Source organism: Ixodes scapularis, unplaced genomic scaffold (assembly GCF_016920785.2).
Source record: "Ixodes scapularis isolate PalLabHiFi unplaced genomic scaffold, ASM1692078v2 PGA_scaffold5__190_contigs__length_132052651, whole genome shotgun sequence".
NCBI classification, from domain to species: Eukaryota; Metazoa; Arthropoda; class Arachnida; order Ixodida; family Ixodidae; genus Ixodes; species Ixodes scapularis.
The window spans coordinates 127,980,634-127,997,677 of NW_024609880.1; the positions used below are offsets into that span (position 1 = coordinate 127,980,634).

At 47.3% G+C, this 17,044-nt stretch overlaps 1 protein-coding gene across 2 annotated transcripts in view; it reads right to left on the bottom strand.

The window, feature by feature from the left end:
- The window catches only part of LOC8039358 (serine/threonine-protein kinase OSR1), a 68,058-nt gene that overhangs the window by 12,271 nt on the left and 38,743 nt on the right, over positions 1-17,044 (bottom strand). Inside the window, exons 1-2 of one of the 2 annotated variants that reach the window (XM_042294111.1) lie at positions 13,575-13,995; positions 1,971-2,215 (exon numbers count right to left, since the gene is read on the bottom strand). In XM_042294111.1, coding sequence (XP_042150045.1) covers positions 1,971-2,215; positions 13,575-13,630 — 301 coding nt within the window. In that variant the 5' untranslated portion in view covers positions 13,631-13,995. Of the gene's footprint in view, positions 1-1,970; positions 2,216-13,574; positions 13,996-17,044 lie in introns of those variants that run through there. The other variant, XM_042294113.1, reaches the window with a different exon arrangement.

Here is a 17,044-nt window from a genome sequence, read left to right on the forward strand (position 1 = left end):
CTACTTAAAATGATAGTTTATAGAGTTTTAGACTAGAAACAATTAGTTTTTAGTCTAGATACAATGATAATTGGTTTTAGCGATAGCATTTTCAGGCTTTCTCATTATCGTAATAAGAGGATTGCACTGTACTTCCATAAACCTGTCATTGTGCACGTTGCATTCTTGGAACCTGTGGGCCAGGAGCGGACGCATACAGATTTGGCTTCCCACTAATTCCCACAATGCATAATGCGGCATTACGCCGCAATGAGGCGCTTCGAATTTTGGAATAAGTCTATTGGAGTGAACTCAATGCCGCTGCATTTATTCATTTTATTGCAGCTCAAAAGACACGACATAGCGAGATCAAGTGGGCCATTTTCGCACGCTGGGCTGCAATTTGCTATTAGGTTCAACTGTATCTGTACACTTTTCTCAGGATGCATTAAAATTATTTGGGAAGTCAGCTACAACCACCAGCCCCCTCCCCCCGGATTCGGAAACTTTCTTATTCCTACACAACATGGGGTCGACTAAAAAAAGGACAGTGGCTGCTACGGAGAGGCTACAAAGATCACTAAAATAGCCCGGGGCCTCTCGCGCGTCTGGACACAAAAGGCCTCGTCAATCAATGCCACGCGAGCTCTATTACAACAAGTTTGCAAAGCCACGTTCGCGAACGTCTCTTGCCTTCGACACGGCAATACTTCTACTCAAGCTCCAGATGCCGTTTAAAACATCGAAAGCTATGCGCGCTGTCCTAACACACAACCGAACAAGCTATCTGGAATGACGAAACAGACTCAACTGTTCGGCCAGCGCGAGCTTTAACTACTTTTATTTGTGCGGTAAAATTCTTAAGAATACGACGCGGGTATTGACACCGTCGACGCAGGAACACACGGATGCAGCCATAGTGAACGTATACTCTTAAAAAACAACGACAGTGAAACTTTCGAGAGGGCGATTGAGTCCTCCTGCGAAAAACAATAACGGCAATATGAAACGTGCCGAGAGGAGACCGTTTTCATAACAAACAGGGCATCGGGGTCTTCGCGCGCGGATATATTCAAAACAATATCGAGGGCCGTGCGCACAAAATGCCGGCGCGACAAAAAGTGTATCGGCTTTCTAGGAGAAATAGCTTACAAAGCAAACCCGATGCGATCTACACCTACAGCACTGCTTACTTTGTTTATTTTTGTGTTTCGAGGGGTCGATGCGAAGAACCGGAGGAATTTCAGTAGCGACAAAGTAGCAAGAACGTCGGAATTTCGTGCGGACAAATTGAGGCAGGTTAGCGAGCTGACTCGCGTGTAACGTAGTAACGACTATACAATAGCATCGAGCAAAGCTGCCTCCCGAGATAACCTCGGGCGCGCCTCGGTCAAGGTAAATGCCAATTATTCGCCTATCGCTCTCTCCGTACGCGGACGCAATCGGGTTTTGGCACGGTTATATCGGAAGCATGCAGTAATCTACTAGCTTCGTCACCGCCTCTACAAAAACGTCAAAGGTCTGGGTTACCTCTACCTTCATCGTTGAATTCGTTTTTTTTTTTTTGTTTTATTATTTATTTTTGAGTTTGGGGGTATCCCGCGAAAGGAAACGACAGTTTCCGAGAGAGATGCTAGAGTGAAATTGACTACCGGCATTCGGGAAGCTGAATGAACCGATCGCGTCTAGACGAAGGAAAAATGCACAAGACTACATTTAGGCGCAAACATCCTACGCTCCGGCGACGATCAGCGTTCGCGAACAAAGCCGGCGACAACACGTGGAACCGAACCACGGCCTGTTAGTCACGGGTGCCCAATCTGCGATGAATAACCGGAATCACTGCCGCAAGTTTCAAGTTTGCCGGTGGAACAGTCCAGCCGGGGGACACCGGGTAAACAAAGCAGATGTAGGCATCGCCGCTAACCCATTCGATTTGTGAAGGACGTCAGGTGATATCGAGGTCCGTTTTACGTCGAATCAGCACTCACCGATAACTTCGCCGAGTTCGTAATCCTCCTTGAGGTTGGGCCATGAAGTTGACGCGCAACCCGCCTCCGCCATTTTGACAGCGAGAAGATCGGGAACGATGCTGCCCCGCCTAGCGGCGTGATTCTGAACTCGCTGGACATGATTATTCGTGGCTGCGGTGTTGGCGGCACTCAGGCGCCGGTAGACTCCCGGAGAACCTTGGACTGGTATGCCCGCCTTTTCAGCCACGCGGGACGAGCCCTTCCTGAAAACGGCGCCAAAGAGACCACGAAATGAACGATTATTTTATGGTAATACTTCTTTTTTTTTTTTGTCCGCCTTTTGTTTTCTTCTTTTTCATCTCGGCGGCTGGACAAAAGGCAATCGCCGGGTGGGCTTCGGGTAATGTTTTTTTATGTCTGCTAATGGAATCGTAATGACCTCAGACGGCGCTTGGCATAACTGCGCGGATAACTTGTTGCGACAGCGGTTCATATTCGAGTAAGGATATAAACAACGGATTCGATGTCTTTCCTTCCGATGGATGGAGGTGAGGGGCGCCCGCGAAGGGTCTGTTCGAGTTCTTTGCAAGGCACGCGCTCGCTTGCTCTGGGCAGTTTTATGCCTGGAGGAAGTGGCGTAAGATGGGCAGCCCCGCCGGCCCCCCGAAATCCAGCGGACCCTATATGCCTATAATACACACATGCACTTCGACCCCCCCCCCCCCCCCCCCCCCCCCCCCTTCTTTCCCGCCGTTGAGAAAATATTCCTGGCTACGTCACTGCCTCGATGAGATTATTTTTGAGCAGGCGGTTTTAATCTTCCAATTATTAGCCTACACGACAACTTTTTTTCTTCTTTTTAAGGCTTGCGATTGCAAGCTTGAGCGTACTTGAGCACAACAGGAGCGCTTTTGGCACGTGCTGCTCCGAGCAGCACGTGCCCATTGTCCATAAGGAAAATTGCCCGTTGGGACTGTAGAAATCCATGCGTTTTACAGTCAGTAAAAACATGGATGAAGAACAAGAACTATAAAAAGCAAGTACTGTCAATGAGGGCTGTGAAGAGACCTGTCGGTGCATGTGTTTTTGGTAGACAGCTTTATTGCGCCACCGCTGCCGCAGTGCATCGTGGGAACTGTAGTCTTTCTGCGTGTGACAACCCCGCTGAGTGTCTGCGCGAGCATAGCACGCCTGCCTCTTATGAACTACAGTTATGGCGGCAACACGCACGAGTAGAACGCTTAGTGGGATCGGCCTATTGCATAAACAGTGGCACTATACTCCAACTCATAAACATCTGCAGTGCAAGCAAAGACAATGGGCAGGAACAACCGCATGCTTTATTTTATTTTATTTTATTTTATTTCAAGATACTGTTAACCCCTCTTGGGGTCATTACAGGAGGGTAAAAAAAAAAAGTACGGTAATAAACAACAGCAGCAAAACAAGAACACCGCATACATTACAGGAGAGTGTAAAAATGCACAGAAATAAACAGCAGCAGGAAGACGAGAAACACCGCATCAACAAGTATAATTTGCAATCATATTACAAAGACAACATTATTCAACTAGCAAACGGCATGCACCACTCAATAATAACAATGAACAAACTAGTTCTGCAAGCGCTTCAAATAATTTAAAAACTGTAGGGGAACTTGAGTTTACAGTTTCCTGCGGTAGAAGGTTCCATTCATCTATTGTTTTAGGAAAGAGAGAACAGTGAAATACATTAACTCTACTATGAAAAGGCTGGATCATTTTTGAATGGCTATTTCTTAGAATGCGAGTTATACGGGGTTTCAAATACAGGGTGTAGTCAATGTTGAAAAAAAACATGATACATCATAAAAATATACTTTAGTCTAGCATTCCTGCGCCGCTCAGAAAGAGGTATAAGGTCAAGCTGTTTTAACATGCCAGTGACAGAGTCGGTTCGTCTATATCTGGAGAGTATATACCGAGCTGAAAGTCTTTGTACGTTCTCTAATTTCTGAATGATTTTTCTGAGGGGGGTCCCATATTACATTTGCGTACTCTAATACTGGTCGCATGACTGTTTTGTAGACCATCAGCTTGGCATTCATAGTCGCATATCTAAAATTCCTCTTCAAGTATCCTAATGTACGCTTAGCTGAACAGCAGATGTTGTTAACGTGGCTCCCGCATTTTAAGTTATTTTCAATTGTTACACCCAAATATTTATAGCTAATCACTTCTCTTAAAGGAGACCCGTTAACTGTGTATAAATAAGGTAGAATAGTTTTCTTATTTGATATCCTTAGAAGTACAGTTTTGTCAACATTAATTACCATCCCCCATTCTTGGCACCATGACCCGATTTTCTGTAGAGCGCTGTCCAGAGTAGTTTGATCATCGCTAGTTTTGATATCTGTGTACAAAAGACAGTCATCGGCAAATAATCGTACCGTAATCGAATCATCAATGGCTTGCGCAATGTCATTAATATATATTAAAAATAAAACCGGAGCCAAAACGGAGCCCTGTGGGACTTCCGATGATACTGGTAAAACGCTAGATGCCGTGCTATTTATTTCAACAAATTGTCTTCTTTCCTTGGGGTATGCACTTATCCAATTAACCAATTCCGAGCTGACTCCAATTAATTTAAATTGTTTTTTTTAAAGTGTTTATGCTGTCCCCCGGCATCGATAGATTGTCCCCCGGCATCGATAGATTTGCAAAAGTCGTGAATGCATTCACTTAACTGGGTAACCGTTAAAAGTTTTCGTCTAAAGCCGTGTTGGCTTTTATAGAGAAGGTTATTGTTTTCTAAGTGGTCGTATAATGACTTTGAGACAATGTGTTCTATTATTTTACAGCTTGTACTTGTCAGTGATATTGGCCTATAATTGGTTGGGGATAATTTGCTGCCAGCTTTAAAAATAGGCACGACTCTAGCGCGTCGCCAGTCGGAGGGAATGAAACTTTGCGATAACGAAGCTTTAAAGATAAGCGTTAGATATTTTGAAACCCACTCAGCGTACCGTTTTAAGAATGTGTTTGGAACGTTATCGGGTCCCCCAAACCTATGCACTTTAAGTTGCAACAAAAGAGAAAAAATGCCTTCTTCTGAAATAGAAATATCTGTCATTATAGGTCCGTTGTATCCAACACCGCCTCTCATATCGTGACCAGGAAATTTAGGCACGTTACTTGAGAACACGGACTGAAAGAAAGTGTTGAATACATTGGCCATAACCTCTGGATTATTAACGACCTCACCGTCAACTTCAAGACTTGATATGGGCTTTTTTGTGGGAGAGAGATAACGCCAAAATTGCTTGGGGCCCGACCTCATGAAATTTTGCATGGTAACAGTAAAATATTTTTGCTTTGATGCACGTAGGCTATCCTTTAATTTATCAGATAAACACGAAATTCCTTGCTTATTAACTAACTTCTTTTTACGCTTTCGCTTTATCTGCCTTTTAAATGCAAAATTTCCCTGGTGATCCATGCCATGGGTTTTGCTTCTTTTTAATTAGCCTTAAGGGAATATAATTAACGTTTAATGCAGTAGTTAACTATTCGTTTAAAGTCCTCCCACATTTCATCTACCGGCCTGGGGCGCTCGAACTCATACAAAGCCATCTCAAGGCAGTCTAAAATGTCAACGTCACTTGCCATCTCAAAGTCCCTTACAAACTTTCCAGTGCGTTCTCTTGATGGTCTGTCTGAATTCAAATGACAAGTCACGCTAACTAAATCATGATCAGATAGCCCTTCGTACACTGAGACGTCATAATCTAATAGGTCGCTACTCAATGTGCCTCCTATCTATACATACGATCGGTTCTCGTACAAACAAAAGCATTCTGCTGAGCTAGGCTCACGCGCCTGTGCCTTAGGCTTTACTGCAGACGTTTGCGAGACGGAGTATAATTACTAAACCTATCTACTTTATTCACCCTCTGAAACTGCGGCCAAAGCAACAAGCGCTAACTAGCCCGTGATCCTGGCTTTGAGACGTGCATTTCTAGCGCGCGTGCTCGTTCTGCGGAAGCACTTCAAACTGCAGAGACCTTGAGGTTTCGTGCTTGTGACATTGGCTACAGTCTCAGCTTATAGGTGCCTTGAGGAGGGTTCTGAGATCGCCTAAATATGGCGATAACTCACTCTGCGGGCTCTAAGCATCCTAGAAAGCCATAAATCATAACGATGCGCTGCTGATTTCCCCTTTAAAAAAGCAATCGAAGGCCGAACACGTCCAAGTCATCTCCAGCGATGGGAGCATTGTTCCGGCAGCCAGGACGACATGTATCCAAAGAAGATGTGACATTTCGTCGGGATTGCAGGCGCTGTTATTACGAAATGTGTTTGCTTTTGTAGACGGTAAAATAACGTAAGAATAGGCGAAAAATGTAATTTTTTCGCCTCGAAAACAACGCACTACGTTTATTTATTTATTTTTTTTTAGATCTTTTTTGGGAGTGGTGTGTTTGGTCGTCAGCTCTCGAGCGCAAGCTTGCTGGGTTGGATCATAGTCCGGGCTGTATGGGCAACGAGCCGCGCGCATCCGTGATATCACTAAGATCGGCTAGTTGCATGGGCGTACCAACCGAATGGGGGAAGGAGGGGTGCGTTTGCCGCCCGCCCCCCCCCCCCCCCCCCTCCCCACGTTTTCAGAGTTGGGGGGCAAGTTCTCAGAGTTGGGGGGCAGAGTTGGGGCCAACATATTCAGCACCTATGTTTGTGCGTATTTCGTCTTCTTTGCCCATTCTTGTTTGAGTATACGCTAGCTAGTATGGCTCATAAAAGGCAACGAAGACCGATACAACAGCACGATATGCCAATTCTGACGGGCGGAAGCAAGTTGGGTTGCCCTTCATTTGTAGTTCGAAGACAACTCCGCAGACGGCGCTCCTTACTAAAAAAAAAGGTCCATTTCCAGCACCGACATTGAGTGAAAGTAAAAACACGACAATCAGAAGCCAGTGGAAGAGCTCGTGCCGGCCATCATTGAGCCGGCACGAGTGCCGGCTCAGGGGCTTCTGGTTGGGGGACCTTGGCCTTGGGTAATGCGCTTGAACGGAGCTCTTGGGACACCATTACGACGGACTGCAGCGGACGCCACGAGCCGTCAGAGCCAATCAAATTCCGCCTGAGTGTCACGTGATCTTTGGGAGAAGAGCAGCGACACGCGTGGCGTGTTGTCGGGGAAAGCTTTTCACTGCGCTGGATTGGCTGGGTTGGATCGTAGGGTCCGCTGCGCTCCATCGTAAGGATAAGACGAGTGCGGTTGGCAGCGATCGTCAGCCGGTCACGACAATCGGCCGAGTCGTGCCCACCTAGAAGACAAGGCCTGCGTATGATGTCATCGTTCGTGGCTCCCGGACCCGTCCTGCTCGTTGTGAGACGCATGCATGCACGACGCGCTGGCGGCGAATCCACCAGTTATGACGTCTGGAGGGGAAAGGCGCTCGCCTTGTCTTCTATGGGTGCTGTTGGTCGTGCAGACGCGCGTCGTGGCTGTTGACGAGGAACCGGAACGCACGATACCGTGCCGTTATTGTAATCCGTGTCGGAATGCAAATGAAGAGTCGCGTGTGTAGAGGGTGGCTTCCGGGAAGCCGAAACTACGCAGCTCATATCTCCTGCGCACGCGTTTGCACGTAGATGATTACGCCCACAAGTATTCGTCGATATCCGGATTGCTCGCCGCAACTGCAACCGACAAGTGTAGTCGACACCTTTTTTATTTTTTATGACGCTACACTGTGCGATAATTATATATTTTTATGTAAGCTTCCAAAACTTCGTTTCTATAACAGATTCTGTTTTTTGCGTGACTGTTTCATCCGAAGGGGTGTCAGCGTATGTACAGAAACATTAGGGAGTTTTCGCAGACCGTTTCTACCGCCCCGCGACGCTGTCCGGAATTCGCTACGAGATTCAGAACTCGGCAGTGAAGGCCAGCGCCGCGCATGCGCACTAGCGGCGTCTACGTTGCGGAAAGCGTAGCGGAAAACGATCTTCGAATACTAGCCCTACCGTGCATCGAAAACAGACCTCACTGTGATTATAAACCAGAAGGCGATTGTTCTCATGTCGTTGTATACACTCCGTGCGGGAACTATAGGGGGCGCTTTGAAAAACGCGCGCAGCGCCGCTAGCGGAGGAGCTGGCGTTCGACTGCGAGGCGCGTTCAGCAGCCTGCGGCGCCTTTTCGCATGCCAAGCTGTGGCGGCGGAAGCGCGCGCGTACGAAACCTTTGCTTTTTGAGCCCATAAGTTGAGGGTGACGTTGCATAAGTGCTGGGGCAGAAGGGCATTTTGCTGTCCTCCACTTCTTATATATTGAGTTTGAGTCATTATTAAGGGTAATTTCTCTAGTCGCGGCCGAAAAAGAAGTTGGAGCAAATTTCCCAAAAAACAAGACGGCCGCCACCATAATTGCTCTGAGTCCGAAATTTATTTCGCTCGTCGCTGTAAACTTAGGACTGCTGGAACGATGATATTTGGAGGCGAGTGAGATGTTCACTAAGTTTGTGCACGAAGAGTGCCAAGTTTCTTTAGGACAGCAGGCGTGAAAGTTATGTTTCTAACGAAAAAAGAATAAAGTTGTACGGGATATCCAATATTGGACCCAAAATGTTGTGTTATAGCGGGCTGTGCAAAGTGCAGATTTGGGCACACAGGTGCTTGGACTTGACAGTAACATGGCACAGCACTTATTATACAAAAAAAAAAGAAAAAAAGGTAGCATAGGGAATTCAGGTGAACATTTGGTTTGGGCGGCGTAACTCAATGGGAACCGGTTTTGTCCATAAAAAGGCTGTCAAGAGAATACCACTGGTCGGGGGAGGTGGAGACTTTAGAGGTAGGAAGGAACTAGTGGACTGTACTTCCAATTGAAACAACTTTACGAAAGGTGGTTTCAAAGCCGAGAAAGCAAAGTTGTCGGCCAACACACGGTTTGGCCGCCAAGGGCTTTTGCGGTCAGCTGTTGTGTAATAACCTGTTGTGCGAGGTGCTGATTTTCGGCGCACAGGAACTTTGACATGACCGTCACTTGGCACAACACATATTATAACAAAAAGAGTTGGCATAGCGAAACCAGGTGGAAATTTAGTTTGGGCGGCGTAACTAAATAGGAACTGGCTTTGACCGTCAAAGGCTGTCAGGTAATACCACTCATCGTGGGAGGTGCACACTTTACAGGTAGGAAGGGACCGGTAGACGGTACTTCCAGTTCGAACCACTTTGCGATAGGTGGCTCTAAAGCCGAGAAGAAAAAAAATGTTGTCTACAGAACTCGGGGTGTCAGCGTTTCCACATCCAAAAGGAGGCTGATCAAGAAAGAAAGCACACCACATAAACTTCCATACTCAAACGTCGATTCTCCAGTGATTCCGAGTTTCATTGTTGTTTTCTTTAGATTTATATTTGTCACTTTTTTTAGCGTTAGAATCTTTCTTCATGAAGTACAGATTGCATGCCATACTTGTCCGAAAATATCATCGACACGTACGATGGGGACGAAACTTCTTTGGAGGGCATTCCTCCAACGAAATTGGCACTGCATACCCGCGAGTGTGGGATGGCACTTCAGTTCGTCCCATCGCCGCTGACACATGTAGGCGTCACTGATACGCAAACAAACGCAGAGCGCAAAGCGGCAGTGTAGAATATGTCAGCCGTGCCGACACAGTGGCAGCCATGATCGGGAGACCAAATTTCTAGCGTCGTACGGCACGGCTTCATCGTTGTCGCTGTCCCACAAAACATCAGCGAGGTGAAAAACTGTGAAACTTTGTCTCCACGAGATACGACGCATAACTATTGAAGCACTTAATGACGCAGCACAGGCAGCACTTCATGCTGGGAACCCAGCGCAACCGCACCGCTTCGACTTCAATGCGTACCAACGTACGCGGCGTGGTTTCGGTTTCGTTTTCTCTGGGGTTCTCACTGCCTACCTTCGGTACCGGCCGCGCGGCGGCGCGCCAGTCGCGTCGCACGGAGTGTATAGGCCCATTCACATCTCCCCCGCGCAGACGCGGAGTGAAACGGCGCTTTCAATAAGATTTCCGAGGGCGCGCTCGGTACAGTTGGACTCGTTGTTGTTAGCAGACGCGTCGTTCGATTCATTTGTTTCTGGTATCATTTCAAAGTTAAATAGACATACACACCACAATAGCTGCTAACATAGAATCTTGGGACAACACAATACTATGTTACTAATTCCGTGTGAAAGTTCAAACCTGAGCCTAAAATTGAAAATCGAGGCTTCTGTCTTTGTTCCTGTCACATACATATCGCTTAAAGGATACTGAACCGAAATTTGAACAAGGTGTTACGAACTCCGAAACATTACTTATACTTCGACATCTCAAACGATGGCCGTATTTTTGGAAAAGAAGGACGCGATCAAGCGAGGACTGTGACGTCACGATCCTCGTGGAACACTTGACAAGGGGGGGGGGGGGGGGGGGGGGAGCGACCTCGCTTCTCTCCTCCTCGTTTCGGTCCACCAGCTCGAGGGGAAGAAGCGGAGAGGAGAGGGAATGAGAACCGTGACGTAACATGTCTCGGATCGGCCTCGTCGGCAATGTTTAATCGCAAACTTTTTTCAAAAAATACGCTCATCTGTTACAGATATCGCTGTATGAGTGATGTTCTTGGGTTTTGCAGCATCCCGCCTGCCACTCCAGCCTTGTTTTGCGAGCTCCAAATTTCGGCTCAGTGTTAAGTGTCAAACACAGATAGACCTCATGAAGCGAAACATAATGGTAAAATGATCATCGAGATATCTGCATCCGTTCAAGATATTTGCACTTAACAAGATAATCATATTACGTCAAACGTTGACACGACGTCACCCGCGCCGCCATCTTGTGACACGTCTCGCACGTCCAGTGCGGCCGCGGCGATGCGGTGATCCAGAGCGAACGAGGCATTAATGAAACAAAATTTGCACTTACAACAAAAGCGAAACAACAATGCGCAGACACGAAAGCGACCTCATCGTCCGCCCACCACATCACCGCTGAAACGCTACCACATATTTTGCATTTCGCCTATCGCGTGTAAGTTTCGTTTCCGAAATCAAATGTAAGTCGCGTTTCGCTCTGCACTTGTTTCGATTACTTCTGTGACTTTCGATTGAATACGCTCGTGTTGTGTCTTGATATCTGTTTCGTTCAGTTTCTTGGGCATCATTTAATTGTATAAGTTCCCCTGATGTTTAAATATTTGTTTCGTTCGGTTGATTCTGCGACTAACAAATAAACGAGTTCCATTTTATACTTGTGTTTTGTTTCATCAATGCAGCGCCTTACAAATAAATCCGCTACATTCGCTATATGCGTTTCATTTCAATAGACTCTGCACGTAGAGCTTATCACGCCTAAAACTTGCGGTAGAGTCGTTTACACCGTCTAGCCGTTCTTTTTTTTTTTTTTAACCGTTATGTTTTGTTTAAACAGTCTTTCAATAAAAAATAAATAAATAAAACATGGTACGTGCCACGATATGCAAATAAAAATATTTTAATCTGCGCGTAACTGAAGTTTTACAAAATCGCGTTCCCCAGTAACGTATGTAAATTTCGTATCGTAAAATGTTGTTTCGTAGCATAAATAGACAGAGCTTGTTGGTTGACATGCGTAATCGAAATATTAATCAAAGAGGAATAAGGGTATTCCAGTTTGCGCATAATTTACAATTTTATAATTGTTTTAAGTGTTTACAAATAGACCCGTTAGCGCAACATGTTTTATTTTTAATTCTTAAATGACATTAAACAATAAAAACACAAAAAACAACGGAAGAAACGACATAGCCAAGATTCGTAAGTGTCTCCGGATCCAGCCAAACAAACCAAAAATTAAAACATAATTTTGCCATATTCCAGCACATACAAAACTACATATCTCTTACATGCTGAAGAAGGTATAAGAAACAGCATTGTTGTGCACTAACAGACAAGTGCCTCGATCATGATACCAGATACAGCGAGAGAACCTGTGCCGAAATTTATATGAATTCGAGAGGTCCTTAACTCCCCACCTTTCTCTTGAACTTTTCGCAAGTACTCCTGAAGTATTTGTACCATTAATCATGGTGACAAGGTATGTCCGGCAAACGAGCATACAAGTGCAAATGAACGGCACACTAGGCTGACCACGAGACATTCAAGTTGAATATTAGTGAACGCGTTTGCTGGACGTAATCGGCATGCCACTCTGCAATCCATAAACATTTAGACAGTAAAGGCTCATTCACACGGTTGCGTTTGAGTGCGATCGACTGCGTCGCAACTGTTTGTGAGCGATTACGACGATGGATGGATAGGCTTGAACCCTTTTAATCGGGCAACGGCTTGCGCCACAAGGTTCCATAACCAACAATTAACTAATCCCCGATTGAATTCGGATTTAACGACGAGAGAACATACTGCACAATCTATCGGGTAACCCTGCAACGCTTCCTATTTGCATTATACTAACGCATCATTAGTTTGCCTCGAAACTATTCTGAAAATCTTAAAAGTTGCAAGCGACCATTTTTACGGTGAGTGCGTGCATTCGATCTCGCAGGTACTGCAAAACGTTCCGTCTAGTAATACGCAGAACGGGAGTGATATAGCTGACGAATAGGTGGCGCCAGTGCGTGTCTAGACTCTAGAGTCACTCTATGTTCCAGAGCCTAAACAGTTACTCTACTCCCGTCAAGCGATTGCAACGCAGTCGCAAAGGTGTAGCGCAGCGTTGGTTTAACCAGATGTTCGAAAAGATAGTTCAGTTAAATAGAACGCCTTGACTTGAATTGAAAAGATGGTTCAGAGGACATAACGCCTTGATGGCCAAAGCAGTACTAATGGTTCGATGCACTGTTGCTCGAAATCACAAAACCTTGGTAGTGGCCCTTATTAAAGAAGTTGTGCCAGCAACTTATACTTCTGCATGCCAACGCTGTCCACATTGTATGCGCTATGACGACTGTGTGAGTACGTTGATAAACTCGAGAGTCAAAAGACAACTTCATTATATGCATGTACAGGGCGCGGAAAGGTGGTACGTCCCCGACCACTGTGATCTGTCCCAAGGGGCGTCTGATCATATTTATCAAATCTGTAGATTAACGGGGGGACTTTCAACTTTGTCTACATCTTTCTGAAATATTTTATAACTGAGTAGATTGGAAAGATATACGGAAGTCACATATTTTAATCGACAGTGTTAATGAATGGGTAAAACGCCCAGGCCGGACTTGACCTTGGAGTTTTGACCAGGGAATACCTTCTTTGGTCTCGCTCACCATCCAAAGTTTAGAAGTACCCGTAGGGCCTAAAATATTTGGTTCGTGTGAGTGTGTTTTATGCCTTTCTGATACACACAGAGGATATAAGCATCGCGATCTTTTTGTGGTTGCCATAGTGCGAAACATTGGCGACCGAGGACCATTTCTCACCATTAATGCTGCGTGTCAAGGACTCACTACAGGGTACCCGCAACGATTTACGAAATTTGCATAGCTATTTCAGCCTCATGTGAAGCGCATTTTTTGACGCCATGTTGCGTCGAACACGGCCACTTGAAAACCCAAGATAATGGTTCCTCCAGATCTCCAAAAGGAAACGTTGATGCCATACTGACTCATCGGGTTCCTCCGGTATCATGGTCTTGAGGAAAGATCTCACGCCACGCTCCATCGGCCCTCGTCGGAGTCGAACGAATCCTCGTCGATATCCAAGGTGAACCCGGCAACCCGCGGAAACACGCAAGAAAGGGATTCACGGCCTAACGGTTGACTGCGGCCCGTTGGCGCCTGTACACGGCCGGTCGTCCTGGTAGGCAGGTCTTCGAGGGAGCGACGGAGTTGGCGACAGGAGCGCACCGCTGCGGCAGCGACGCAGTCGTCGTCGCCTTTGTTCCGAGCCGTTGACGTATACTGTTAACTTGGATCTTTCGTTAATGGGTGAACGCCGCGTGAAGGCGCAGGTCGTCGCGCAGGCGCCACGTCTTTTGGAGAGCCTTTGTCTCGGAGAAGACAGCCGTCCTCCGGCGCATCCCTGCGCTTTTGGCCCCGGTCCCGGTGTTCGGCGGACAGGGCGATGAGCAACAACATTCACTCATCGATCACCCTCAGCGACTTTTCAAACAGACGGCGTGATCCTTCTTTGTATCGTGTCACATCCCGCTCCCTTCTTTTCGGGGTTTTCCTCGAGGGATTCGGCGATGAGCATCGGCGTGCTCCGAGAAGGTGTTTCCATGCATGCTGTATGCGTGCCTTCCGGGTCACGAGCACGCGTGGATGGCGATCTCCACGGAACATGCGATCCGTGTCCGATTGGGGTTAATCAAATCGTGCCAGTTGGTCGGCGTTACGAACCGGAGGATATTGTTTGTGGATACCACGCTCGATCGTGGTTGGGTATGAATGAATTAATTATATTTCTTGCTGAGCGAACTTACATTTTTACCTCCGGTTATTTCTTCGTGTTTGCGAAAACGAGCGACCGAAAATCAGAAAGGTAAGCCTGGATGCGTGCTCAGCCAGTTACTTTGTATTGGAGGCAGAAGAGTATAAAAACCATCGACTGAAGTGATATCAAAGCATGTTTGCTTCATACATGGTTCGAACATCAGACAGTTTTTGTTTTACCAATGTGGCCAGACATACAAGAACCACGCCTCACACATTGTCTGCAGATTGTATGAGCAGTGTGACAGCGGCGCAATTGAAGAGCTCAAATCCAGCTTCTGCGGAAGAACGTCAGAGGATAATGATGCCATGTGCATCTTGGAGGAATAATCGTATCTACGGACAACGGTCATTGAAGCAGTTTCGACGTCAACGGTGCGTGCCAGCCACGCCGTACATGTAACATGCGGAACAGGCATTCTATACCTTCGGTATATATCATGCAGTTCACCGGCGGTCGTTCTGACTGACTGGTAGCCTCGTGGCCACCGTTGCACGACGACGGAGCGTGCATCCAGACCCTGATTGTACGAGTCTACTCAAGCGAAAGAGATCTGGTCGTCTCGTCGTCCCGTTACGACCGTGCCGAGAAGAAGGCGGGCGACTTTATCCAGAATGGAAAAAAAAAAAAAGAAAGAAAAGAGACAGAATCGGGCAGACGGAACAGACGATCTCTTGGAATGTCGTCTGCCACGAACTGGTTTTAACACAAACGCGCTTCCGAAGCAATGCACTAATACAACAACGAAGGAGGAAGAAGACAGGCAGCGAGGGAAGAGAGAAGGGGGGACAACCGGGTTCCTTGCTTGCTTTCAAAACGGCAGTCAAAAAGTACTTTAGAAGACCTCCCAGTTGAACGCTCTTGTGGGCGGGCGTGTGCGAACTACGTTCACCCCTAAGCTGACAGTCCGGTGGGAGCTACGCGCTGGCTGGGACCAATCAAGCGCTCCCATTTCATCACGTGACCCCCGCTCTCTGCGCCGGGGTATGATCGAGAGCGTGATCACACGGCGAAAGGTCGACGTACATTGACTGGTCCAACGATTACGTGGCTTCCACCGCAGTGGCAACTTAGGGGCCGAACGCGCACCGCCTGGAGGAAGTGCGATCATCTCTTGTCTTAAGAAGCTACACAAAGAATAACGTAGAATCCCGAACCGAAAACAAAGACCGCCGATTTTGTTTCTGGTCCCCTGGGGGTCGCCCCTGATGACGTGAGGTGGCGCGTCCGTCTGCTAACTGACCTCAATGTTGGGGGTACACAGGAGCCTCGAAAGCTTTCAGGCTTGCCCGCGGAGTCCATTTGCTTTTGGATGTCTGTGTGAAGCGTTCACCTTGATATGTATCTTTCAGTAAGCACTCAGTCGTGTACCTCGTAGCTTTCCAGTGGTGAGTCTACAACAGCCCAAATTTCACGTCTCAAGTTTTTTCTCGCTTTGTCTTCTTTTCTTTTCTAGTAACATTCACGGAAGCACAAAATAGAATATTGATAAAGATTGTAGGTCTAAACGAGAACACTATTTTTTTTTTATTGCACTGTCACGGAGGAAAACTAACTTTAACTATATGTGGAATTTCCCGCTAATATAGAAAGCAAAATGTTAAAGCTAATTTTCGAGGTCTCGTGTACCTAAACAGCAACCTACCCTCCTCCCGTGGAAATAAAATAAAATGCTGCGCACCTCGTATTTGTGCGCGCATGGCTGGTTACTTTCAGCTATGGTGCCCGGAACGCGTCTGGTGTGATTAGCTTCCTCTTCCGCCCATGCATCCAAGGTGGTCCTGAAGTGGCAACAAATGACGTCACAAAAGCCGGGGTGTTCTGCTGTCGGATGCTGCGACTCTGGCGGTTGGGCATAGAAGTTCTAGGAAAAGGCACGAGAGAACGCCACTGTCGCTGTCTCTTCGCGGCGTCCCAACTCCTGGCTGCCGAAGCTGCCACGGACTGTAGAGCTGGAGAGCGACCTGCAGCAGAACAGGCCTCTGACACATCTACCACCACTGCTGGGGCGCCACCAGGTTCGCGGCCGGCGTGATAGTTCTGTGACGTCATCAGGCGGCAATTGAGGGAGACTTTCTTGGACGCGGTAAGCACGCCAGTCGCAGACGCCTTCCAGGCTCAGTACTTTCAGCATCCGCTCAAGACCGGGCGAAAAATGTCCGCCGTCATAATCCAACTGCGGCTTTCCAATTTAATTATGCCTTACCGCCCACGCTGGCCGCCATCCTAAATATAGCCTGCTTCCGTGCCACTAAACGGTTAAACGCATATCTTTCTCATTATTTTTTTTTCTTCAGCTGACCCGTACGTTGGGGTGGAAAAACCTTGAGACAGGGGGGGGGGGGGGGGGGGGGGGAAGACCCTAGAGACAATTGATTCGTATACGAAGCACGGGCGAGGGGCCAGGCGACACGAGATTAGCCCCCAAGGTTGCGCGCTGCCGTACAATTGCCGTTGCCGCCGGTCTCCGATTTATACAGTTCGAGAAACAGCCGAATGACCCGGAGGCCTCCACGAAGACCGACTCACTGAGCATTCACTTTAGCAAGCAGCCACGCTCCAAAAGTTAGTCTGGCCACCGGGGATAGAAAACGCTGTTGGGACACAAGTCTGGCAGCTGTGGACGCAGGTTGACATTCC